The following is a 26155-nucleotide window of genomic DNA, read 5'->3' as shown; positions in this document are numbered from 1 at the left end:
AATAAAAAAAAATATTATTAAAAACTCTGTGAATGTGTATACATAAGTAAGTGCCTTTGCCGCTCTTCAGGGCTAAGAAGGTATTAAAAAAAATATAGCGGTATTTGACATATTCGAGTTGTCAAATATGTTTTTTTTTTTTTTTTTTTTTTCTCTTGTGGTATGGCATTCACCCCGATTTTAGGGTATTTCGCCAAAAACAAAACGGGGAAACGTCATTAATTTATATCTAGCAACGAAAATTTTGTAGCATAGGGATAAGGATTAGGTTAGGAAATTATATAGGATACGATATTTACAAATAATATACATACAATACGGAACACATTATATTAAATTTTAATACTATTTAAATATATAAATTCAGCTAAAATTTTATAAATAATAGGATCATTGGAAAAAAGAAGAGTTGTAATAGAGGTAGGGAAAGGGATACGGATGAATCTGAGATGTTTTAACAAGGAGGAGTGATCAAGATCCGGACATGAGAAAAAAATGTGATTTAGATCAGCCACTTCAGTACCGCAGCTACAACAGGAACTTTCTACAATACCAAGTTTATAAAGGTGAGACGGTGTGCACACGTGACCAAGACGCATACGAGTTAATATAGTTGTCGCGGTCTTCCCGAGCTTTATCCCACAAAACCAGGGCTTTATAGGAATGTCGGGTTGTACCTGATAGTAAAGGTTTCCTTTCGTTTTACTACTGTTCTGCCAATATTCCTTCCAAGATTTATTAAGATACAACTTTGGAAGACTCGCTAGGTCATTGTAATAGTTTTTATAAGGAAACATATCTCCACAAAGCACAGCTTCCTTCGCAATTTGGTCTGCCCTATTATTTCCTGGAATACCAGAATGTCCCGGTAGCCAAGCAAAAGAAACGGAATATTCTTTTAATGTACACAGTTGAAGTTTTTCTCGTATATCGTAAATAATAGAATGAAGTGATTTCGATTTTAAAGGATATTTGTCTAACGCTTGTAGTGAAGACATTGAGTCAGTAAAAATGATTGCTTTTTGTAATTTCATTATATGTACATATTCTATTGCTTTTAAAATACCCATACATTCCCCAGTAAACACTGATGACTCTGGTGGAAGTTTAATTTTTTGAACGATATTATACTGCACGTGAAATACACCAACACCTACACAACTACAATTATTTGATTTTGAGGCGTCTGTGAAAATGCAATGCCATCCATTCCATTGTGTGTCTATTATAAATTTGAATTTAGCTGCCTGTTCCGTATCATTTTTGTAAATTCCTATGTCATAATAAATGTTAGGGCATAAATTCAGAGATTCATATGAGTATTTATAGACTGGAGAACAAGAGGAAGTAAACATTGGTGCAGATATTCCTTTATATTTTTCAAAGCTTTTTATTAAACATGGAGGTTTTTTGTGTATCCAATAAGAAGATGAGGTAACATACTGATGTATTTGTGGAAGTTTTAAGATAAGTGGATGGTTAGACAACTGTAAGCAGCGAACATGAAAACGATCAGCTAGATATTGTCTTCTTAAATCTAGAGGTGGATCTACAATTTCAACCTGTAAAGCATTGATTGGGCTTGATTTCATTGCTCCGGATATAATTCTCAAAGCTTTGGATTGTATTAGGTCCAGTTTCTTAAAGGCAAAAGAACTTCCCGGCGCTAACAAAAAAGTTCCATAATCAAGGACGCTCCTTATAAGGCCATTATACGCTAGTTTTAAAGAATACGGATGTGCTCCCCACCATGCTAGACATCTAAGAATATTTAGATTTCGTTCGCATTTAGCAGAAATATAATTACAGTGGGATAAACCAGTTAATTTATTATCTAAGACGATGCCTAAAAATTTAATCTCTGTTTTAACCGGGATGTAACAACTATCATAGAAAACCTTCACTTGCGGTGGTGATCGCATTCTTGTAAATAGTACTACACTACTTTTCGATACAGAAAGTTCGAGACCATTTGCGTCTAACCATAATTTCAACAAGTCAAGATTATCAGACAATTTTTGACAGGCAGATTGAATTGAATGATCTATTAAATAAATTAATAGGTCATCCGCGTATTGCAATACTTTAACGGATTTGCTAAGAGATGTTTCAAGGTCATATGTATATATATTAAATAAAATTGGACTAAGTACTGATCCCTGAGGCAGACCTTTCCATACTGATCTGGATAGTTTGTTATCATCACCTAAATCCAATTTTATTGTTCTCTCTGACAAAATATTAATAATAAAATTAGCAAGCATAAATGGAATATTCAAGGCTATCAATTTAGTTCTAAGAATTGTAATTAGGACGTTGTCATAGGCAGAACTAATATCCAAGAAAGCTGATAAAATCGACACATTTTGCGAAAATGCTATGTGAATATCTGAGGTTAAAATACTAACGTTATCTAACGTACCTCTACCCTTCCTAAATCCAAACTGGTTTGGTGAAAGTAAGTTATTACTTTCTACAAACCACTCCAGACGATTTTTCACCAAGTGTTCAGCCAATTTCAGTAATACCGATGAAAGTGCTATAGGGCGATAAGAAGAGGGCTCCGAAGGTGGTTTATTAGGTTTCAGAAAAGGTATAATAATTTGTGATTTCCATGACGGAGGTATCTTACCGGATATCATTACTGAATTAATTAAATCTAAAAAGTAATCTAGTGTTGTATCATTAGAATTTTTAAAAAATGAGTACGGTATACCGTCCTCTCCCGGTGCAGAATCTTTAATATGTGATAATACCCCTTTAAATTCAATAAGACTAAAAGGGGAATCGAGTTTCGATAATTGGGTTGGTGGAGAAAGCTGATTATGATATTCTGGAACGTAACTAGGTGCAAGGCGGTCTAAAAATTCGTCTGCTAATTTTGAATCCATTATGGAAAGCGATGTGTGTCCGGTATATACAGATCTAAATCTTTTAATATTATTCCAAACGACAGAGAGGTTAACTTCGGGACAGATTGAGGAACAAAACTTTCTCCAACCTTCCAACTTCTTCTTTTTTAGTAGTTTCCGGGTGGAACGAGATATTTCACAATAAATTTCATAGTTTTCTGATGTCATATACTTGTTATAATTCTTTTCAGCTTCTTTACGCTGTTTAATGACGTCTGTACATTCTTTATCCCACCAAGGAGGGGATGGAATTTTTCCTGAAGCACTATTTTTTATAGGAAATAGCATATCAGCAACTTCCTTCATAACCATTACTAAACTATTCGAACATTGGTGCTCATTTCCGTAATAAACAGGAGGTAGTTTTGAAATCCTATTGCCTACATATTGTTTAAACGTCACCCAATCTGCATTCATTAAGTTATATTTAAGACGAGGACCGGTTTTCCGAATTGGAGGAATGGAATGAGGTAAAGATAAAATAAGGGGAAAGTGATCACTTCCGAATGACGAGTAGTGAGGAGACCACGAAAACGAAGAAGCTAAATCAGAAGAACACAGAGAAATATCAGGGACGCTAACACCTTCATTTGGGCCAGTTCTACGTGTTGGTACACCCGAGTTAACTATACATAAGTTATGACTGTCGATTATACTTATAATTTTCTCACCGTAATAATTAGAGGTGGTACTGCCCCACGATTGATGTTGGGCATTAAAATCACCCATAATAAGAAAAGGTTTAGGTAAAATAGATATAATTTTTTCTAATTCTGAATATAATTGAGAAGAGGGGGTAGGAATATATAAACTAACAAAACAAATACTATTTACTATTAATGCAATAGCATTAATTCCATTAAATGAAGGAAGGGAAAATAATAAATATGAAAGGGAGTTTTTGACCAATATGGCAACACCGCCATATCCGTCAGCTCTATCATCACGAAAACATGAGTAACCTGGAATCTTAAATGAATATCCAGGTTTTAACCATGTCTCTTGAAGAGCTATAATGAAAGGGGAGAAATTGTTTATCAAATAAAATAGATCAGATTTCTTATTTGTTATGCTACGACAGTTCCACTGAATAATGTGGGCTTTGTTGTCCATTGTGAGTTGATAAAATTTGAGATATAACATTCAGGTTGGCAGCGTTGGACGGTGAAAAATTGGTTTGTGTCATATTAGATTGCGTCAAGAATTTAATTAACATAAATATAATATCAGCAACAGATTGATTATTAGTATTATTATTATTACTTAGTGCACAGCCATTTGAGGGCGCAGGAATATTATATTCATTAATTAAGGCCTCATGAGCAGAACGATCATATCCTCGTTGTGGTTTCTGTGGAGAACGTGGTTTAAGTGTAACAGTTTTTTTATAAGAAGATTGAATATGGCCTGATTTGTCTTTTTGTGGAGAAGATTGGATATGTGGTTTAATAGATGAAGGTGGTGGCGATGTTAATACATCTGAGTATAATTTACTGGTTGGAGGATGAAATTTCATAGCTTCAGCATATGAAACACAGCTGTGAGCCATGGTTTCTTTAATAGCTTTTTGGCGGGAATATTCAGGACACTTCTTACTAATAGCGAAATGAGAACCATTACATAGAATACAGCATATTCTGTCTTCATCTGCTTCACATTTATCACCAGTATGACTTTGTTTGCATTTATAACACCTTGGATTTGAACGACACTGCATCTTAACATGTCCAAATCTACAACAATTGTAGCACTGTATGGTTGGATAAATGTATAGATCTACAGTTAATGATGTATAAAACATAAATACTCTTTTTGGCAAAATTTGCCCATCAAATGTTATAACAACTGTTTCAGTGTTAATAAAGTTCGTTTCTCCCTCATTTATAGTCTTTTTTTTTATTCTACGTATTTTTAAAATTTTTCCACAACCTATAGGTACTGAAATATTGCTAATTACTTCATCATCTGTCCAGTCTTTAGGAATACCTCTTACAATACCCATGCGGGTCACATTAAAAGAAGGAATAAATGCATTATAATTATAGGCAATTAAACTACTGTGGTTTAAAAAAGAGTTAGCATCTAAAAAGTTTGAAAAAGCAAGAGCCAATCTGTTTCTTCCTATTCTTTTGAGGCTGCCATTCACAACATTATAAATCTTATTTGTATGTAAAAACCGACCAAATGCGATGGGGTGTAATGTTACATTATCTGTAGGATTTGTTTCATTTTTTTTAACATGAACTACAAAAGGTGCTACATCTTCAGTATTGTACAAAGTCCTATTTACAGAAGTGGGTGAAGGAGTGGCTTTTTTGGATGTATTATTATTTTCAACTACTGGTATTACATCTGAATTTTGATTGTCAATTACAGGTATTATTTCTAAATTATTTTTTTCCTCTTCGACACATTGACAGTCACTGTCTTTTAATTTTGTCTCGGTACCTTTTTGATGTCTCCTACGCTTTTTATTGCAGTGTTTGCAAATGCGGCGTTCGCCCCTTACTCGCTTACGTTTTGTGGTTGTAATATTAGACCCATCAGTATCCATACTAGATTCACATAAAATATCAAAAGAATTGTTAAATGGAATACTTATATTTGCAGACACCTGGGGGACTGTTCCCCCAGGGTCTATAGGCGGGTCCATTCTCAATAAATATTATATATTAAAGTTACTTACCAATATTTGCAGCAACTGCTACTACTATTAATAAATATATAATTAAACAATTAATCTAGTCTACAATATATAAATAAAACTAATCCTTATATATAGTAAAATTAAATTAAACAAAAAGAAATCCAAAAAACACTCCCGGCGTTTCGAACGTTTCCCGCGCTTTTTCGTCAAATATGTTAGAGAGAATAATGACAGCCTACTAACCTATAACAATCAGTGTCAATCAACTAACACAAATATTCATTGTTTTCAATTCATATTGTCAAATTCGATTTATTAGTTTGTCATTTTAATATGCATATTCCTTAATTTTTTAAGAGATATTTAAGCTAAAAGTATGTCTCATTCTTAAGTAAACTTCAAATTCATTGATTGAATTTTTTTCTATACAGTTAACTATAAACATATTAGATGTCTTTTAATACCAAAGACGTGATCCTCAAAGAGGACAGACCAAAAACCCTGCTTTTACAAAAGCATTCAGACTATCTAGCGGGATATGGACTAAACAAAGATGACTTCGAGTTCTGTATGACGGAGTACTTACGGATGTCAGGAATTTACTGGAGTCTAACAGCTATGGAACTTATGGGACAATCCTCCAGGTAGGCACGAAACCAAATTAATAATTGTTCGTTATGGAGATTGGTGGCCCAATTGCTAATCTCTATCTGGTCGACCTTCACACATTTTTCTCTGGAAACCATCATGGTTATTTCCCGGTGAATTCACCATGATGGCCTAATTGACCTAATTTTGTATTCTTCACTGTCGCTGACCTAACCCAATAGTGCAGGTCGATGTACCACTAAAATAAGTATTTTAGCATACGGCCCAAACGAGAGGTTATATGTGGAACCAGAATACAACATACCATACAAAGTAGATAAACATGAAATGAAGTAAATGAACATGTACTAGAGATGTGTCAACTCGAGATAACTAGAGTTGCAGAGAATTCGAGTTATCTCGCATTAAATTCTGTCAACTCGAGTTGGAAGTATTCAACTGGTAAATTAACTAATCAAGTGAAAGAGCGAGAGCATGAGTCTGTCGTTGAACCGACAATGACATGAAATTTTCCGATCATTTCATATCATACAATTTTCCCTCGTCACAAATGTTTCAATCTGTATGTTTAATTATTTTATTTTTGATTGATGTCATTATCAATACCATTAACTCCTTTGCTCTTTCTACTAAAATCTAGTATAAAACAAAATTTATTATCCTTACCAAATATAATGTATAACTTTTATAAGTATTATAATTAAAACTATCATCATAAACTTTATACCAATACTAGCTGTGATTAGCTAGCCATTCTGATGTATGAGCTATATTACTGTAAAGTTTCATTAAAATCCTCTCAGTAGTTTTTGCAAGAAAGAGTAACAAACATCCATCCATCTATCCATCCATAGTCACAAACTTTCACATTTATTTCACATATTAAGATTTGAGGTTGGCGCAGTATATCATCCTGTGATCCATATCAAAATTTAAAACTATTTATTCAATATTCATCATCATCATCATCATCATCATCATCATAACCATCTGTTAGGCTGAATGTTTCCTCAATTGATATTAAATTTAACATTATTGTTACAGAATGCCAAAAGATGATATAATAGAATTCATTACATCCTGTCAAGACAAGGAAAGTGGGGGTATATCAGCTAGTATAGGACATGATCCACACATGCTGTACACTTTGAGTGCTGTGCAGGTAGAAATATTTATATAACAAATATTTTTTTCTGGGTTTAACCCATTAGGCTCTTTGCTACTTATAATACAATTTTATATTGTTACCAGAACTGCTGTTGTATGTATTCAGATATAATACAGATACTACCATAATCAATTAAAAACTGCTTTATTAGGTTTTATAATTTGTTATACACTAGCTGTGCTTGTGGTTTCACCTGCATGAAACTTAAGCCTATATGTTATTCTGATTTATAAGCTATATTACTTTTTGTGTAAAAGTGTATGGATGGACCATACTCACAAACATTTGTGTTTATAATATTAATAAGATATTTTAAATTAGCTTAGACTACCATAAGGCTTTTACCAACATGGGGATCATATATGAAGAAACCAAATTAATCTGAAATATAAATTTTAAATTGTATTTATGTGGAAAAACAGCTTAAATAATAATATTACCATAAAAAGTAAAGATAAAAAAATGTGGCATATTTGAAACTTGTAACAGATGCTGATGCCTAAACAGCCTCCAAGGGAATGGTGATTGTTAGAAATGATGTGACCCTATTGCTAGAAATGTACCATGTCAGGTTGACCTCCATGCGGTACCCCCTGGAAATCATAGTGATAAATTCCTGGTGAATTTGTCATGGTGAGCTAACTGACCTGACCTAACATGAGGTCAGGCTCACCCTATCATTCTCCATTGGAGCCCCACCAGCAAAAACCGTTAGCACAGGGGGGAACAACATTCCATTTTCATCCAATAAAAAAAACAGTCTGCATTAAACACAGGTAAATTATTGCATCCAATGATACAATATGAATTACTTGTTATAGGTGTTGGCAATGTATGACAGAATGGATGCAGTGGATGTGGACGGGATTGTTAGATTTGTGACATCCCTACAACAAGAGGATGGCAGCTTTTTCGGTATTCTATGTTTTTTTTAATTATGATAAAAATATAATACTTTTTCATTAAGGCTACCTTTTACCTTACCATATTATATCTGGGTATCAGTATATTTATCTTACATACCCAGAATGTACAGAATGTAATAAAAGTTAAGTGTTTGTTCATATAGGACACTTTGCTACTTGACTACAAGTTTTTTTTTTTTAATTACTATACAATATTGTTTCTCTAAAACAGGTGATAAATGGGGAGAGGTGGACACTCGTTTCTCCTTCTGTGCTGTGATGTGTCTCTCTTTACTGCAAAGACTGGAAGCCATTAATGTAAATAAAGCTGTTGATTTTGTACTCAGTTGTATGAATTTTGATGGTGGCTTTGGATCTAGACCAGGATCAGAAAGTCATGCAGGTAATATTATATTAACAGGGTTACTATGAAAAAGAAAATTTGTCTTACTGCTGGCCAAAAGCTTACCCTTTACATCTCTGATCTAATTCAATTTGAGATGCTTCTTAAAAAAGTTATGTATAATTTTATTGCCATATTTAGTTTAGTTCGGTTTAGCACTTGCTTCAAATGGTAGCGGGTTCGATTGCTCGCACAGTACACAAAATTGTATTCATGAGTTGAGATGATGGTTTGTTTCATGTATACTCGTAATATGTATGTATTTGCAAAACAATATATCTGAGTATTTCTACCAGGTGTCTAGTACCTACTCATAACACAAGTTCTTTTTAAATTGGAACTGGATGGTATGTATGATAGTGATATTATTATTATTGACATTTGTGGGCTATTGCCTCCATATATGTTGATATATTATTATTTAAAGAAATGCATAATTGATTCAGGACTGATATACTGCTGCGTGGGGACATTATCAATTTGCAAGAGAATGGATATGCTTCATGCTGATGAACTGGCGTGGTGGCTGTGCGAACGACAACTGCCCAGTGGTGGACTCAATGGCAGACCCGAGAAACTGCCAGATCTTTGTTACTCATGGTTAATATTTTATTATTATATTCAGTCTATATTGCACTATTTAAAATAAATGTACACTTTACCAGCTTAATTGCATGTGGCATTCTCAACTATATTTTGCATGGAATTATGATATATATATCATATGAAAATAATAAGAGCTTGTCCTGTTTGATACGAACACTTATTTACGATATACAAATACGAATTCTTATTTAGCCATAATTTTTTCTTACAAGTGTCTATAATAATAGGCCTACACGAATAAAGATATTTCGATTTGTGCAGATTATCACAAATCGAAATATCTTTATTCGTTTTAGGCAACTTGATGTAAAATTTTAGTACTTAATAGATTTATATTATTTTATGTTATTCCGATACTATTAGCATGTGTGAGACCACAAATATTCAGGGCGGAAACCTGACCACCGCTACTGAAAGCATCACAACCTTCTCTATTGGCGTTATTGGGTCTATAGCCATATTGCAACTCATGTTTCGCCTCTGAACAACAGAATATGTCAAACCTTGTATCTTCAAATTTGTGCTTTATTCCTGAAGTCAACTCTTGTGACATCCCAGGGATGAAAAGGGGTGGTAATGGTGTATGAAAATAACTAATATTTTTCACCTTCCAGGTGGGTTATGTCTTCTCTCTCAATGCTCAATAGGATACATTGGGTAGACAAAAAGAGCTTAGAAGAGTTCATCCTAGCGTGCCAAGATGCTGAGACAGGCGGCTTCAGCGACCGACCTGGCGACATCCCAGATCCATTCCACACACTTTTCGGTTTAGCAGGACTTTCTCTACTAGGGAATAGTAGAATCAAACTAGTGAATCCAACGTATTGTATGCCTCAAGAGACTATCGACAGACTCAAATTAGAACCGCAAATATTGCATGTATGAACAGTATTTATTTATTAAATTAGTTTCAAATATACACCTGCAAATACAGGAAATTATCACGATTATTTTCTTTATACAATGTATGTTGTCTATAATTTTGTTCAAGATAAAATTCAATAAAATGATTTACCTAATTTATGCAGTTTTATTTAGACACATGTATCAAATAATTTAAACCATAAAGTTAATACAAAAATCGCATTACATTTAACAATATAAAAATATGATATAACCAATTGCATAAATAGAAAGAACACAGGAATAAACCTTTATTGATTGGATTGTAAAATAATCATAAAAATGTTTTATGACCTCTGTAAAAATAGCTGTATCACAGATAACATAATATTACATAGCTGTATGAAAACAGATTCTTTACTTCACTCAAGATGTCGCCATAATAAAAAAAAAGTAACAAATTGTAAACATAACCTAAAAATATGGAACTTTCATATTACAATTTTTATTTGTGTAAAATAATTAGTGTTATGTATAACTGAACAAAAATGATGGTGCTACATTATTTACAGTTTATTATCATAAGTATATGCATTAAATCGTTTACTGTATATATTTACATCGTTTACTACACTGATGTTTTCTGGTCTACCTTTTCTCAGGACATTAAGTCTGAGTATGACTTTATTATAGGTAAATATTATGTTAATAATTACTATTGTTGTCCTGTACTATTACTGCTTACATTTTTATTCTATAGAGTAGCAAATTTTACTAATCATGAATTTTATAAAATCAAGTTTGTGAAGACATTTCAATACAATCTTCTTAACAATTTTAATCTACACAAACATTATCACACTACATTAATTGTTTTTGATGGACTAATTACTTTTTATAATAACTAGACCATAATTGTATCAAAAACAATTCATAATAATTAAAAAAAAATATATAAAAGAAGTAGAAGGATAGAATAGATAAAAGTAGAAGAAGGATCGTAACAAGTTTATCAAGGAAAGTTTTTCATGGTAAATTTATCAGCAAAGAAAATATTCAGTAATTATCGTCAATAGGCGATCTGATACTCTATTATGTATATAAAAAGAAAAGATCAGATATTACTAGATAGGAAAAGTTATCTTCATTATCACTTCCCTTCAACCTATGACCATAGTATTTGCTCTAAAACATTCATGGTTCATGCTTCTTAATATAAGTAAGTACATGTTCGAGACTCGACTCGAAGACTCGATTATGAGTGATCCTATTCTGGGAATGCCTGAAGACAACATGGCACCAGAGTGTAACTTTGTACAATATTACAAAATCGAAATATCTGGAAGAGACGAATGGCAAAATAACCATACACCGTCTCACTCAGAGCATGACCTAGTCTGGTTTACCGACGGGTCCAAAATAGGAGATGATGTAGGATGTGGAATATGTGGTGTAAAACCCAAAATCTGCAACTATATAGGCTTAGGAAAATACGCCTCAATCTTTCAGGCAGAGACTTACGCCTTAATTAGATGTCTGGAAGTAATCCTAAGCCTCAACTACATCAATCAGAACATATACATTTGTTCGGACAGTCAAGCTGCTCTACTAGCACTTAACTCGTACGAAATCCATTCTAAACTTATTAGAAACTGTATCCTGCTACTAAATGAAGTAGGAAGCAGAAATAATATTATACTGAGATGGGTCCCCGGGCATTCAAATATTGAGGGCAATGAGAATGCCGACTATCTGGCAAAGTTAGGAGCAAAAACCGTCCAACTGGGCCCCGAACCCTTCTGTGGTGTGCCTCGTTGCCTAAAACTGGGACATCTCAAATTAATAACCAAACGAGAAGCACTGAATCACTGGCAAGAAATGCCAGGATTAATACATTCAAAAGACCTTATATCGGGCTTCTCGACCAAATACTCCAATAGATTACTGCAATTGAGTAAAAACAACATATGCATGATGACTAGGGCCCTCACAGGACACTGCAAATTGAACAAGCATATGGCTAAGCTAGGCCTATGCACGACAAGTATCTGCAGATTCTGCCAAACTGAAGAGGAAACGCCGCTTCACATCCTATGTGGTTGTAGCCCACTCATGCATAAACGAAATATCTCCTTTGGAAAGTTTACACTCTTTCCCGAGGAGATAAAAACGATCGCTCCTAAGAATATCCTTCAATTCTTGTCCCTGACGGGTCTAGGTAGCGAACTCTGAAAAGGGCGAGCACAATAGATCTATGTAGGTCGCAGTGCTACAGGTGCTACACATCTGACAATAGCCCAAACAACCCAATAAAAAAAAAAATAAAAAAGTACATGTTCTTTTGAGTTAGGTGAAAGGACAGCATCATCCTATCTTTAATTATTATTTCAACAAGATAGATTTTGTAGAAACTTATTTGTGTGGATACCTCATTTACATTTATTTTACCTGCCATCCTGTTTTCTTTGTAAGATGTGTTTCAGTTGATTATAAAATAAGAACAATATCAAAGTATTATATATTACCTCTCCAGAATGGTTATGCCTATGTGATGCTATTCTAGATGCATAATAAATTGTTCACAGTTGGCTCCGGGACTGCAGGTTCAGTGATAGCACATAGACTAGCAACGGAAACAAATTATACTTTCATTGTAGTCGAAGCAGGGGGAAAGGGGAATGTATTATTCGAAATACCTGTACTTGGACCCCTGTTGCATGGATCCATTTATGATTGGCAGTATGAGACTGTGCCACAGGACAATGCATGTTATGCTTTTAATCATAAGGTTTGTTTTTACTTATAAATCCATATGGTCCACATAGACTCTTTTTTGTTTATTTTTAATTAATTTAGTAGACTAGTAGTAGAGTTACCAATAAGAATATTATTAATACTATTATACTACAATCATGCCAAAATAATTGTATTATAATAAAAATTTGTTAAATTAAACTATAGCTATATCATTCTTCCAGCATTTCTATTTTGAAATTAATTAAAATTGGTATTCATCTTCATTTGAATGAAGATGAATACCAATTTTAATTAATTTAGCTGTAGCTATAGTTTCATTTAACAAATTTTTATTACAGGTATTTTATTATGTTATCTGATTGTTTATGACAGCTAAATAGTTGAACCAATTTTATGAAATTTTTGAAAAATTAACTGTTAAGAAGAACATTGCTTATTAAAATTTAAATCACACACCTTAAATTAAGTTTTAAGGAAAATATGTCTTCCAATTTAATGGTTAATACCTGCATAAACATTTGGTATAATTTAGAATTTTTATATTTTTCAGAAATGTAAGTTATTCCAAGGAAAAATATTTGGAGGGTCATCAAAACTTAACAACATGGTTCATGTGAGAGGTAATATATCACATTATGTTGACTGGTTTCATAGAGAATATGATCATACATTTTTCCAAAATCAATTCAAATTTATTGAAGAAACCATATTGAACCTAGATGAAATACAGTATCAAAGTGAAATGACAGATGCTGTACTGGATGCTGCAAAAGAATTAGGATATAATGAACTTCATTCAGAATTCGCACATGGCTTCAGGAGAAGTATAGTCTCCCAAACACAAGGCAAAAGGTGGTCTTCCTCTGATAATATAGATATTATAAAACATGTAGTAACAAATGCTTTAGTTGAAAAAGTTTTGGTGAAAGAAAACATAGCTTATGGAGTAAGTCTTCTAAAATCCAGCAGTAAAAGAGAAGTATATGCTAAAAAGGGTGTAATATTATCAAGTGGAACATATAACACACCCAAAATACTACAGCTTTCAGGAATTGGTCCTTCCGATTTATTAAAATCATTTGATATTCCAGTTATAGCTGATTTACCTGTTGGTAAAAATTTACAGGACCATGTTGCAACAGGATTAGATTTAATATTATTTAATGAATCGCTTTCCATTAACACTATTAACATGCTGAATTTACTGCATGCAGCGAATTACTTTATTAATGGCAAAGGACCATTTACGACGCCAGGTTGCGAAGTGATTGGTTTTCTGGCGACGAATGGAGAAAGTCCTGATTTGCAATTCATGGTGTTGCCAGTTGGAATATCGTCAGACAAAGGTAGCCATTTTAGAAATAGTTTAGGTATTAACACTACAGTGTGGACCAACTATTTTGCAGAAACCTATGACAAACACTCAGCAACAATTCTGCCAATAGTATTACATCCAAAGAGCAAAGGAGAGGTTTTAATACAAAGTAGAGATCCCACTAATCCTCCAATGATTGATCCAAAATATTTATCAGATAAAAATGATAGAGTTTTGTTAATTAAAGGCTTGAAATTGGTTAAAGAGTTTCTGGAGACGGAGGCGATGAAGAGCCTTGGAGCGTCTATAAATGAAATACCATTTCCCGGGTGTAACGATTATGAAGTATTCTCAGATAATTATTGGGAATGTTATATAAAACAGTTGACTTTAACAAGTTACCATCCAGTGGGTACTTGTTCTATGGGGTTCCCATATGCTAAAACCAGTGTGGTTGACACATCATTTAAGGTTATAGGAGTGAATAATTTGTTTGTAGCAGATGGCTCGGTGTTGCCAACTTTACCTAGTGGTAATATAAATGCAGCCATAGCTATGATGGCCAGTGTCTTTTTTGACATAAATATTGTACCAAATATTAGTACAAAAGCATGTAGAAATATTGTTTGTCCTAAATATGATTTTATATATGAACACATACATAAGATGTGTTATTTATGATCAAATTGTGATACTAAATAATAATTATTAATTCAATAGTTCCTAAACAAGTACAATAGAATAAGCTTTATTAATTTTAAGTTTTAAAATGAAGTACAAATAGTAACGAATAATATTAAATATACATATGTTGAATGGGTATGGGTACGGAATTAAAGAAACGATCGGTGCAACAGAAATTATAGTTTCATTAAAAACTTAGCGTGCCAAGCATATCAGGCTTGGTAATGTAGAATAGTTTTTTCTCTTATGCATGGTCGAATTAACCATAACTACAATTGCATAGGGTCTTTCGTCTAAGGACTACGCACAGTCACAAAAGAAATTAAAAATTAAAAATTTTAAGTGTAATATTTATATCGCCCATGACAATAAGTATTGTATTCTTTTTTCTGACACATGCTGTCAGTTGATGTAATATTTCCATATTTATTATATTATTGGTACTAGTATAGCTCTAATTTTATATTAATCATCAACTTGCAACAACTGATGATTTTGAAACGGTTGAGAAGGCTATCTAAGTTATATAAAATATTCAATCAATATATCTTAGATAGATAATTTATTTGCTTCAACATTTACAACAATACTACAAATGTTCGCCTCATATTCAGGGGGCATGCAAATTACAATTCATAACAATTACTTTTACAATTAAATAACATTATAAATAATAATATCAGATGTCAGGTCAATTCCCGCAAAGAGTAACAGCATTTTTTAACGAGCCATTGGTTTCTTTTTTAAATCTATTTAACGGCATCACTCGAATTACCTGTGGTATTTTATTATGTATTTTCTTACTAATATTATAAATGAAAAAAATTGTGTGTATGGATGTAGGATGGATGGATGTTTGTTACTCTATCACGCATAAACCACTGCATGCACTTTAATGAAACTACAGTAATATAGCTTATACACTATATTATATACGGCACGGCTATTATTTACAAATAAAATTCTTTTTCAATACTTTTTAAAGCCCTAAGAATTGGATTAGCTAGTGACCCTGACATGGTTAATCCGAGAGAGAGCCGCACATAACAGTGAAATGTTGATCGGTTGATACTGTTGCGCTGTGATTCATTCATCACCTCTCCATATAGCGTAATATATGATGTGATGAGGTGTCGCTACATAATATATTGTTTAATGTAATATCTAGGTAGTTAGTATACCGGTGAAATAATTATACTATTTAATGTACACTAACTATTGCCCGCGGCTTCGCTCGCGTTAATTTATCCCGTATAGCGTGGAATTAATCAAAATCCTTTCGTAGGACATGCCTACATCATAGTAGCTTTATGCATGCAAAGTCTCAGCTCGATCGGTTTAAAATTGACAAAGTTTCATATAAACTTTAATCCCCTATTTTATCCCTTTGGGGATAGAATTAATCAAAATCCTTTCTTAGCGGATGCCTACGTCATAACATCTACATGCATGCCAAATTTCAGCCCGATCCGTTCAGTGGTTTGGGCTGTGCGTTGATAGGTCACTACGTCAGTCACTTTTGAGTTATTTATATTAGTAAGTTTATTAGATAGTGTTATACAGGGCTAATTAGTAACGCGTACATTCGACACGGAGTCGTAACGTGGACTGACTTTACACTGAACTTAATTCTATATTATCTGGATACGTAATAATGGAAGGGTGTCGAGTGTTGACAGAAATATTACAAGTGTAGATTAAATACTATTTATATAATTACTAGTAAACTATTCCCAGATACTTTACCCAGAAGGTAGAAAGGACTATTCAAAGAGACAACGTTGCCAATATCTTGAATACACTGCCTCGATGTGCCCCGTTGGATTACAATGTTTGTTTTTATTGTGTCTGAATAAACTTAAATGTTTGTGAAACTGAATAAAGAAACAAATATACTTAATAAAAATTACTAGTAAAATTAAATAATCGTTTTATTCGATACGCTCCTGACAGAACGGTCGTGGGCATTATTTAGTGCAATAAGAGGCAGATGTTATCCGCCTTACGACAGTTCGCCATTTCTCCCTAATAGCTGCCATTCTGGTACTCGTGGAGTGGACCGCCTACCGCTGCTTTGAATCGATAGGTCCATCATCATCATCCACGGGGTCTAGTACAGTCTACCCTACCCTGTATGACAAGCCGCTCGGAAAATATTGTATTGCCATATAAATTAATATCGCTATTAAAAAGACATACAATATTTTTTTAAAGCCTAATCATAAAATAATATCTAAGAAACTTATAATTTAAGGGTGTAGATAACAATCTTTTTTGAGACGTACCAAATATACATTTTTTTGATGAAAGTCTATTTTCTTCAAAATCGGCTCAGTAGTTTAGGATTCCTTCGAGGACAAACAACATTACACAAAATTTTACATTATAAGTACTATTGTACCTAGTATTAATATTAAAATATTTTTTATTATATTAAATGAATAAATTACTTACCTATTTAATTTGTCGATACCACAAAAACCCGTAAACTATGAACAATACTATCAATGATTATTTTCTTTTTGTTCCTTTTTCGTTTGACAATTACCACTTTTTATATATATAATTAGTCGGGATTTAGCACGAATTATGTCGCGAAAAATAAAGTGTTTCTCACTTGACGTGGTGCCATGAGCGATGAGGAGTACAGCGCTGTCAATGTCGGTAGGTGCCAGCAATTTGTTGAACTACCGTCACTAGATTGTCACAGCATCACGGTATCCGTACTATTACGGTATTAACTGATGCTCCAAATTTCGTTTTAACTTATTTAATTTCAAAGTATTCTATAAATATACAATTATACTCATGATTACAAATGTAAGCATCGTGCGAGGAAAGGCATCCGTGACCATCGGAAGTCCGCTTTACTTTTTTTATACCACGTAGATGGCAAACAATCATACGGCCCATCTGATGGTAAACGGTTACCGTACCCTATAGACGTCTGAAACACCAGGGGTGTCACATGCGCGTTGCCAACCCTTAAGAAATCTTAATATACCTTTCTTGAAAAACCCCATACTGTAGTCTTTCGAGAAAACCTCGGCAGGTAGTTCATTCCACAATCTAAGTTACTTCCGATGGTCGCGGGTACGATTCCTCGTATATGCTAAACTACTTGACCACCGTCAGAATAATATCGATTTCATAATTGTATAAAAGATAATTAGTACCTTACAGCACTAATAATAGGTACTAAATAAATCAAACAGACAATTATGTTTAAAACTTTATTGAAAGTAGTAAGGACACTTCTAAAAACATGAAATTGCTTACAAGACACTTTGAGCCTCGTTACCGAAACAACCATTTTATGTAATTATCTACATTTCATGAAAATTCTTATACATATGATATAATTATTAACTACTAATACTATTACAGACCTATACAAAGATTTTTTTATTGAAAAAAATATCTGTTCGTTACCAAACGACTTCATACGTCTACACAGATATTTCCCGCCAAAATGAAGCACAATAGTAATGGCCGCCAGAAATTAAATTTCTCCTAATTGAAACGTTTATTGTAGATAGGTATTGCATACAGTGTCTGTTACCATATATATTAAAAGCAAATATAGCATTTTTCAATAGATTTATTCCATTAAAAAGTTTTATCATCTACTATACATAGAGGTACATATATAACGAAGTATGTATTACAATCAGAAACTTAAACTATTGGAAAATTGTTATATATTATTATCAAATTTGACTTCTTCTTCAATTGTGTTGTAAACATACAGATTTGAAATGTTATTTATTTATCTTAATAGTTGGGCCATTACTAATCGATTTATAAATACTAATCGAGCATTATCCGATACATTCGAATTTGATTTTATTGCAACCGTTCCAATTTCAATAGTAGTGACTATTTTTCGGGAAAAAATAATAAGAGAAAATAAATAATACAATAATTTCCTAATTTTAGCATATTCTAAATTCTAGCACATTTATTACAAACATTATAATGACTAGACATGTTTAGCATTTCAATTGTCTAACAGTTAGATACCTACTGATATGGACTAATTAATTATGCATTAGTCGCTATGAATATTTTACGAATATTACGCCACTACAGAAATTTAAAATTCTATTGATCCGGGAATTATTCACATGGAAATAATTTGAATAATTGCAAACCACTTATATCCAAATTTAAATTAAAACAAAAAACATTTTAAAATTGTCAATATATTAAACTCTGCTTTCCGCATTTGAGCCATAATACAATCGAGACCACTGTAGTCAAATATCTCAATTATCAATATTTAATGAATATTAGAAAGTCACACTAAGTTTTTTACATGTTAGTAAAGATCTATAACGCACGCACAATTTTCGTTTGCGTAAATACCATAAGTGTTTACATTAAAATACTTGCAGCAAAATATGCTGGCAATACAATGTAAGAATATACACATTTTATATATTTTTTAGTTTTAATCGTCTACATATATCCACAGGCCTATATAAATGCCTCATTTAATTAAAACAGACCGAATATTACACTTTTTGTCATTTAAATGCAGACTGGCAACACATTTTGAGAACGTTATAATTTCATTTCAGAATACATATTTATTATACAATTGCAGGTTTTCATAGGCTAGATACGTTTCTAAAACTACTCATGTTTAAAAATCCTGAAAGCATGATAGAATAAGTCATATTTAGCTCTAGTTCTGTTTCATTGATTCGTTAATTTTTTTAATTAAATTCACGTATATTTTAAGACACTCGTGGACGGAAGAATACGCGTAATTTGACTTTAGTTAATTATACTAAATATATATTTATTCATAGTAAATATATAAATAAAAATGAAACAGTATATCGAATTTTGTGCAAAAACACTTCCTATAGTCACAACTCTCCAATCTTAATTCAATCTCAATATTTAATTCAATAAAAATCCAAAACGTAATGCTACTAAAATTCGTTCATTAATACACCATGTGCTGAGCAAAATTTTAAACGCAGTAACTGCGTACGACAATACTGGACGGATGTCTGATAATGCTTTATGTTTTCACTAACTATACTTTTAATAAATATTGCCACACTTATTTTAATACTTATCTGATATTTTATAGGTACGTCGTAATACTGAGCGGTAAACTCGTCAAAATTATATACAGCAATGACAAATCAATTATATTAAAAATATTTCAGAACATCTCAACCTTATCTCATACCTAATGACATATAGTTTATAATTTATTCTGTGTCAATCGAACACATATTTCCAATTATTTTGTGATAATATATTTGAATAAGTAATTGTGTAAATAAATTTTATTGCATTCGATTTTACTGAGCGTTACGTGTTGAGCAATTACATTAATTTTGATAAAATGAGGCTGACAGTATTTTATACTCTTTCCTCTATTCCTTGCTAATAATAAGCTCTGAGAACTCTTGTTCTTTAATAAAAATTGTGCAAATCATCTAATACCTACATTTATATCTAATATTGACAAATTTTAACTTAAAAATTTAAGCTTATCGTAAGACTTAAATATACTCTTTCGCAAAAGCCTTCTGACTAGATATTTCTTATAGTAATACTTCATTGAAAGTACAATAGTACGAATTTAGAGTTTTTGTGGGTTTTTTTATATCATAGGAATAGCCAAAAAAATGACGGTCCATCTGGTAAGTGGTAACCGTCACCTTTATAACAATCATGTGACGCCGCGATACCGGTCATGCATTCCCTTTCCGGAGAACTATGATATCATGCCTCTTAACTGTCTTTCTACCTTCTTTCCCTACAACCGAAGCAGCTTACCAAACAAGCTGCTTGGCAAGTGAAATAGCTGAGACTGAGGCACCCTCGCAGACGAATTTTTGCAAAGTCTACCTCGAGTAATTAATCCCGCACCGGGACAATATACTTATCAATAATTATGATATCACACGCAATAGATAAAGACATATTTACTGCAAACCTAAACCTATCTTGAGTCGGCGCAAAACGTACAATTATCAGATGTTAAATAACAATCTTACGTGAAACAAGAATCCAGATAGTTGTCGAACATGTCCAGTTGAAGATCGTCCCAATCAGTGTGATTTAAAAGTAAAGATGTTATGTCATCTTCTGGAATCAGGGGTGGTGGAGCAACAGGCTCTACTATCACGTTTGCCCCTATATTAGTTTCCAAGTCTATATCGGATATCGATTGTATGCCACTTCCTAATGTAAACTCAGGAAGATGTAACGTCACTACATTATGAATATCCGTGGCCATTTCTTCAACAACTTCCAGGGATTCGATTTGTGGAATATTAGCAACAGCCACTTTTTCTTCTGACATTTTTAGGTCTTTCGATTCTCCCACTGGGTTATTTTTCTTTTTCTTATGTGGCCTGTTTGAAATACGCTTCGTGCCTTCTAAATGGGCGAGGTCGAGCTTCCAAAATCCACCTTTCCCTGGTTCGTGCTTAGAGCGGGCCACTTTTACGAATACTTTGTTCAGTGACAAATTGTGACGTATGGAATTCTGAAACGAAATTTAATTTTGATAACTTATTATTGTTGTGAGTACAGTGACCTTCGTAAAAATATTATACAAAAAAATATTATATTGGAGCCACAGTTCCTATGTTCCTGGAACTGTGGCTCCAATATAAAATAAAGAATCATGTAACATAATAAAAAATAATTAGTACAAAAGACGCTTTAATCGTTAAGCAATCTTTACTAAACAAACATTGGGTCAACTATATGACATACTAGCTTCCAAGATTAACCGTTCATACCAAATTTCATAATAATTGATTAAGCAATTCAGGCATGATGCTTAAAACTCAAACTTTATTTCGAAATTATAACACTAATTACTTTAATCATACTCAAATGTTACTAGAAACTTTCCGGATTTAATCAGGCTTTTTTTATCGGAATTTCCATCATCTAAGATTTTATAACTAGTTAGAAATACTATTTCTAAGTAAGTTATGCATCGGCAACGCACGTGACACCCCTAGTGGGTCAGGTGACTAGACTACGGTAACAACCGTATGCTTGTTTGCCGCCATCGTAGTATAAAAGAACAATTAAACACACAAGTTTTTATGTCTTTGAATATCATTCGTCAATTCGAGCTCAGTATCTTGCATTGTATGTTGAAATGACAACGCTCTCAAAAAAATATTATTTTAAACTATGAAATTCTATAAAACAGCTATACTACACAACACCTATAATTAACCACTTTCATTACTTCTTAAATTAAATATTATGAATAAAAATACAGCTAATTATCTTTGTTTCAGTTAAGAATATATTCCAAATTATGCAAAGTATGCAATATTTAATCCTAAGCACTCAAATAATCCAATCCCTATTGCCAATTAGGTTTAATCTTATCTGCGATTACTATGTCGTTCAACGTTTATTAAATCTGTTGGGGTTTCCTGATCACTACCGTATCACATACATATACTAATACAGATAACAACTAACCTGCCAAGTGGGATCCGCGTTCCTGTAATATTTGAAGTTCTCACGAATCCAGGAGTATATAGCTGATAGAGTCATCTTGTCATTGTTATACCTCATCGCCATACAGATCAGCGTGCTATATGAGTACGGAGGCTTCTTCTCACTATTCGACTGATATTCTTCTTTATTCTCCATGAAGTCCTTCTGGCATTTGGCTATTGTTTGATTGAACTTTTGCAACCTCGTATTTTGTGGTTGCGTTTTCACTGGTGGGTTAGGCGACATGGGAGATATGGGAAATTGCGGCACTGCCATTATGTTCGTTATATTTTGAAGCCATGTCAAATTAGTCAAATCTGTCTCTGTGTCATCTACAGAAAGGTTTTCAGGCTTATGTTTTGTGCGTATCTTTTTGGACAATCGGTCTTGCTGATCATCTTCTGGCTTAGAAGTTGTTACTATTTGGGCGTCACTATTATTTGGCTCTTCTATGTTATTTTGAGAGTAAGTTTCAGGTTGTTCGTATATGTATTCAATCTCAACTGTATGAGAAGATTCTGGAACGGTGTGGTCCACAGCGAAATATGTAGTTCCACATTGTTCTCCTGCGTCTCCATAAAAGTCCATAGATGTGTCCAGCATTTCGCCGGACGCTGGTGACAAGCCCGATGTTATGTGCATTATGCCCAACTACATAGCTTTCCGATCCTGAAAAGGTTGCGACATAGAAAATGATGAGTCACCTCAAACATGAATCAGCACCATTATCATAAGACGACATATTTTCTTGGACACCACAATTTTAATTTAATTTTGAATTGCACTAGAAAAGTTGGCGAGAGTTTACAAAAGTGCTGCGTTAGTTACCTGAGGATAGACGATGCTGCGGACGGTGACCATCCAAGATGCCGGACGGCAATCGATCGGCGACGGCGCAAGGCCGGTGTGACGTCGCGACGGTCAGCGTCCCCCCGCGCCGCTCATGGTTGGGTCGAATTCGCGGAGCGAGTGGTCGGTGTGGTGCGTATGTGCGCGCGTTCCGGCTGCGAGCGCGGTTGTGGGCAGGTGCGGGCCCCACGGCCCATTGTTCCGAACAGGTGTGTGGCGTACGATCGATATTTTTCCGCCCGCAAGACCGCGGCTGGCCCGCATCGACGATAGCTCCGGACAATTAGTTACGGTTATCAAGTGTGTAGCCTTATCAAGTTACTCATAGAAGACGGTACGACACTGCGGGTACTTCCTCAATGCATAGGTTATTAGTAGGCACTCATAGGTTCTCTATATATACTTGTATGTACTTAATATATATGAGCTGACCAACTATTCACAAAATATGCAGACTAATTAAATCTGTGAAACTTTTATACTGAGTCAAGTCCCTAACGATGAAAGTCACACGGCAGGGGAAATCGACACCAGCGCCACGGAAGCAAAAACTGCCAAATATCCGAAGTAATATTGCTATGATTTTTGGCTATACCTAATTAACTCAAAAATGTTTCATTAGCCACCGACACAGAGGTCTTGTTTTGACATATAGGTATGTGTGTGGTATAATAGCTCCTAAACAAATAGACCGATTTTGATACAGATTCTTGTTTGAAACCTAACATGATCCAGATAACTACAAATTATTAGAGGTTTTTATTAGGGGTTACTCAAAATTTTTAATCTTACAGACTTCAAAACGCTACATTAACGGGGTGTAACATGAGCTAGAAATTGTTTTAAAAAAATTGAAGATCCGTACAATAGATTATATTTACACTCGTACCAAGCAATCTTGAAACAATTTTATTCTGTCATAAAATTGTTTAATGTAAACATCAATTACTTTAATAAATAAGTTATTAATACGTTAAAGTAATATGATTTTCAGCTACACTACTGTTCGATACTCAACGTGAAAAGCTCTCCAATTACCACTGAAGGAGAGTACTCGTTCAATGTTGACATTGGCGCCCCATCCCCATGTTTGCATTGGACAAAGCATTCCATATCCGCTTAGTCATTACAATCAAATAATTGTAATCCATTTGAACTTGTAACAATTAAAACTCAAGACTGGAAGGAAAGGGATTGTTAGTAATGTGGACTATCCCATTGCTAGCAATGTACATAATGTAAATTTATACAAGGTTTTTTTATGGAACAAAATCGTCAATAATATTTCCTAATATATGTACTTACCAAGGTATATCTATGTATTTTATTGTATTATTTGTATTATATCTGTAACTAACAATATTTGTTTGTTCTTAGACCTGAACTTACTCGCTTGTTACATAGATAGGCCTACTGTGTAGGTACAGTCAGCATCAAAACGGACACAACGAACTGTAGCAAGAGCAATGACCGTTATAGAAAACTGCCTTTTGACTAAGTTGAGGTACATGAGTTTTCTACTAATGATCTTTCCACCCTTCAATTTTAGACCAAGGTTCATTGTCCCCTTTATTGATGTAGATATTTCACATATACAGCAATAAAACTATTGTCAAACTAATGATAATTAATTAACTTTTATAAATAGGTTTATTCTATTTGCAGGACCTTATTTATATAAAAAGGCAAATAGTGAATTGTCTATAATGTCTAAATCAAGGCCCGAGTGTAAAAAGATAGGTTTCAAATGGCTGATAAAGAAGTCTTATAATGAAACGGAGAAACACGTTGTTTCCGTATGTTAATATTTACTTACCTTTGTGTATATAATGAAATATATTTAAATTTAGTGTAAAATTAAAGGTCAACAATATATACTATATTTACGCTAGCAGGGCACCAATGGAGAAAAGATGAGCATGAGGTCAGGTCAGTTAGCCCATCGTGACAAATTCACTAAGATCGCGATGGTTTCCAGGGGGAAGCGCGTAGAGGTCAACCTGACATAGTACATTGCTAGCAATGAGATCATCAATCCACGTTACTAACTATCCCCCCCCCCCCCTCCGCCGTGTCACTTAGTACTATAGTGTATTAGGGAATGAGCACTACTTACCCTTCAGGGAGCAGGACTTCACCTTATATCACAACGATAATTATAACATTAGATTGTATAATTATTAAATAAAAAAAAATAATTAAGCTCTTTTGTCTCCTATGCTGTAAAAAACCGTATAAAATTTCATTACATATTTATATCTACGTCTTGGTGATGTAGCAGTTTAACAATTTTGCTTCGGGGAGGTGAGGGATTGTTTGTAATGAATGGGAACACTCACCACATTGCTAACAATGTACCATATCAGGTCGACCTCCATGCGGTCCCCTTAAAATCATTGTCATAAATAAATTTTTGATAAATTTGTGATCATCGTCCACTGGTGCCAAGCGTTTACTGTTAGCGCAGGTGAGTGCACCATTCTATTATCACCCATAAGGAACACATTGCTTTATCTTTTAATAGTCGCAATTCGATCTTCGCGTAATAAATTTGTATATATGACCCTATGATTATAAAAGTATTTTATAACGCATTCTTTTTATAACAATCCCTGTTATATTTGTCTTATTTACATACATACTGCTTACAGGTATCAGGTACATCAAGATACCTCCACTTATAGAGATCTTGATATAAAAAAACGCATGTTTGCATCTAAACATGTAATACAAGATAATAAACATATTTTTAAGTAGATACCACTTAATTTTCCGTTCGAATGTACAATAATTACAGTTATAATAAGGGACAGTGCATTCGGGAGCGGGGACCGGGACCCGGGACCGGGTGGTACCTACGTTTTCCCGCCAAATAGAGCGTCGTTATTACACTATACGACAGAGCGCCACGCGACTCGCTACGGGGGAATATTTTATCGTTTTTATCGAAAGGA

The 26155-nt window shown here is 33.6% G+C and overlaps 3 protein-coding genes across 3 annotated transcripts; 2 read left to right on the top strand and 1 right to left on the bottom strand.

The window, feature by feature from the left end:
* The first annotated feature begins 5959 nt into the window (after positions 1–5959).
* LOC131852510 (geranylgeranyl transferase type-2 subunit beta) lies at positions 5960–10260 on the top strand. Its single transcript, XM_059203179.1, has 6 exons — positions 5960–6203; positions 7213–7330; positions 8158–8251; positions 8474–8644; positions 9091–9244; positions 9865–10260. The coding sequence occupies exons 1-6, from the start codon at positions 6010–6012 to the stop codon at positions 10133–10135; spliced, it is 1002 nt and encodes a 333-aa protein (XP_059059162.1). The 5' UTR covers positions 5960–6009; the 3' UTR covers positions 10136–10260.
* Positions 10261–10554: 294 nt separating this feature from the next.
* LOC131852504 (glucose dehydrogenase [FAD, quinone]-like) lies at positions 10555–14965 on the top strand. The gene is made up of 3 exons (XM_059203172.1): positions 10555–10786; positions 12679–12881; positions 13401–14965. Exons 1-3 carry the CDS (start codon positions 10642–10644, stop codon positions 14844–14846), a joined length of 1794 nt encoding a protein of 597 aa, XP_059059155.1. The 5' UTR covers positions 10555–10641; the 3' UTR covers positions 14847–14965.
* A 5350-nt stretch (positions 14966–20315) lies between these two features.
* Positions 20316–23446, bottom strand: LOC131852503 (forkhead box protein J1-B-like). The gene is made up of 3 exons (XM_059203171.1): positions 23181–23446; positions 22335–23021; positions 20316–21369 (listed from the first exon to the last, which is right to left on the bottom strand). Exons 2-3 carry the CDS (start codon positions 22992–22994, stop codon positions 20872–20874), a joined length of 1158 nt encoding a protein of 385 aa, XP_059059154.1. The 5' UTR covers positions 22995–23021; positions 23181–23446; the 3' UTR covers positions 20316–20871.
* Positions 23447–26155: the final 2709 nt, after the last annotated feature.

This window comes from Achroia grisella, unplaced genomic scaffold, assembly GCF_030625045.1.
Source record: "Achroia grisella isolate CSIRO2021 unplaced genomic scaffold, CSIRO_AGI_Agris_v1 utg853, whole genome shotgun sequence".
NCBI lineage: Eukaryota > Metazoa > Arthropoda > Insecta > Lepidoptera > Pyralidae > Achroia > Achroia grisella.
Note: the sequence above shows the minus strand (reverse complement) of the source record. Positions and strands in the feature narration are given on the sequence as shown.

Excerpts from the sequence above, each read along its gene's own strand:
- LOC131852510 (XM_059203179.1), top strand. The coding sequence starts at position 6,010 with ATGTCTTTTAATACCAAAGACGTGATCCTCAAAGAGGACAGACCAAAA. Across the intron at positions 7,331-8,157 it reads ACACTTTGAGTGCTGTGCAG|GTGTTGGCAATGTATGACAG; the intron begins GTAGAAATATTT and ends TACTTGTTATAG. Across the intron at positions 9,245-9,864 it reads CCAGATCTTTGTTACTCATG|GTGGGTTATGTCTTCTCTCT; the intron begins GTTAATATTTTA and ends TTCACCTTCCAG.
- LOC131852504 (XM_059203172.1), top strand. The coding sequence starts at position 10,642 with ATGATGGTGCTACATTATTTACAGTTTATTATCATAAGTATATGCATT. Across the intron at positions 10,787-12,678 it reads TGAGTATGACTTTATTATAG|TTGGCTCCGGGACTGCAGGT; the intron begins GTAAATATTATG and ends AATTGTTCACAG. Across the intron at positions 12,882-13,400 it reads GTTATGCTTTTAATCATAAG|AAATGTAAGTTATTCCAAGG; the intron begins GTTTGTTTTTAC and ends TATATTTTTCAG.
- LOC131852503 (XM_059203171.1), bottom strand. The coding sequence starts at position 22,994 with ATGCACATAACATCGGGCTTGTCACCAGCGTCCGGCGAAATGCTGGAC. Across the intron at positions 21,370-22,334 it reads ACGCGGATCCCACTTGGCAG|AATTCCATACGTCACAATTT; the intron begins GTTAGTTGTTAT and ends ATTTCGTTTCAG.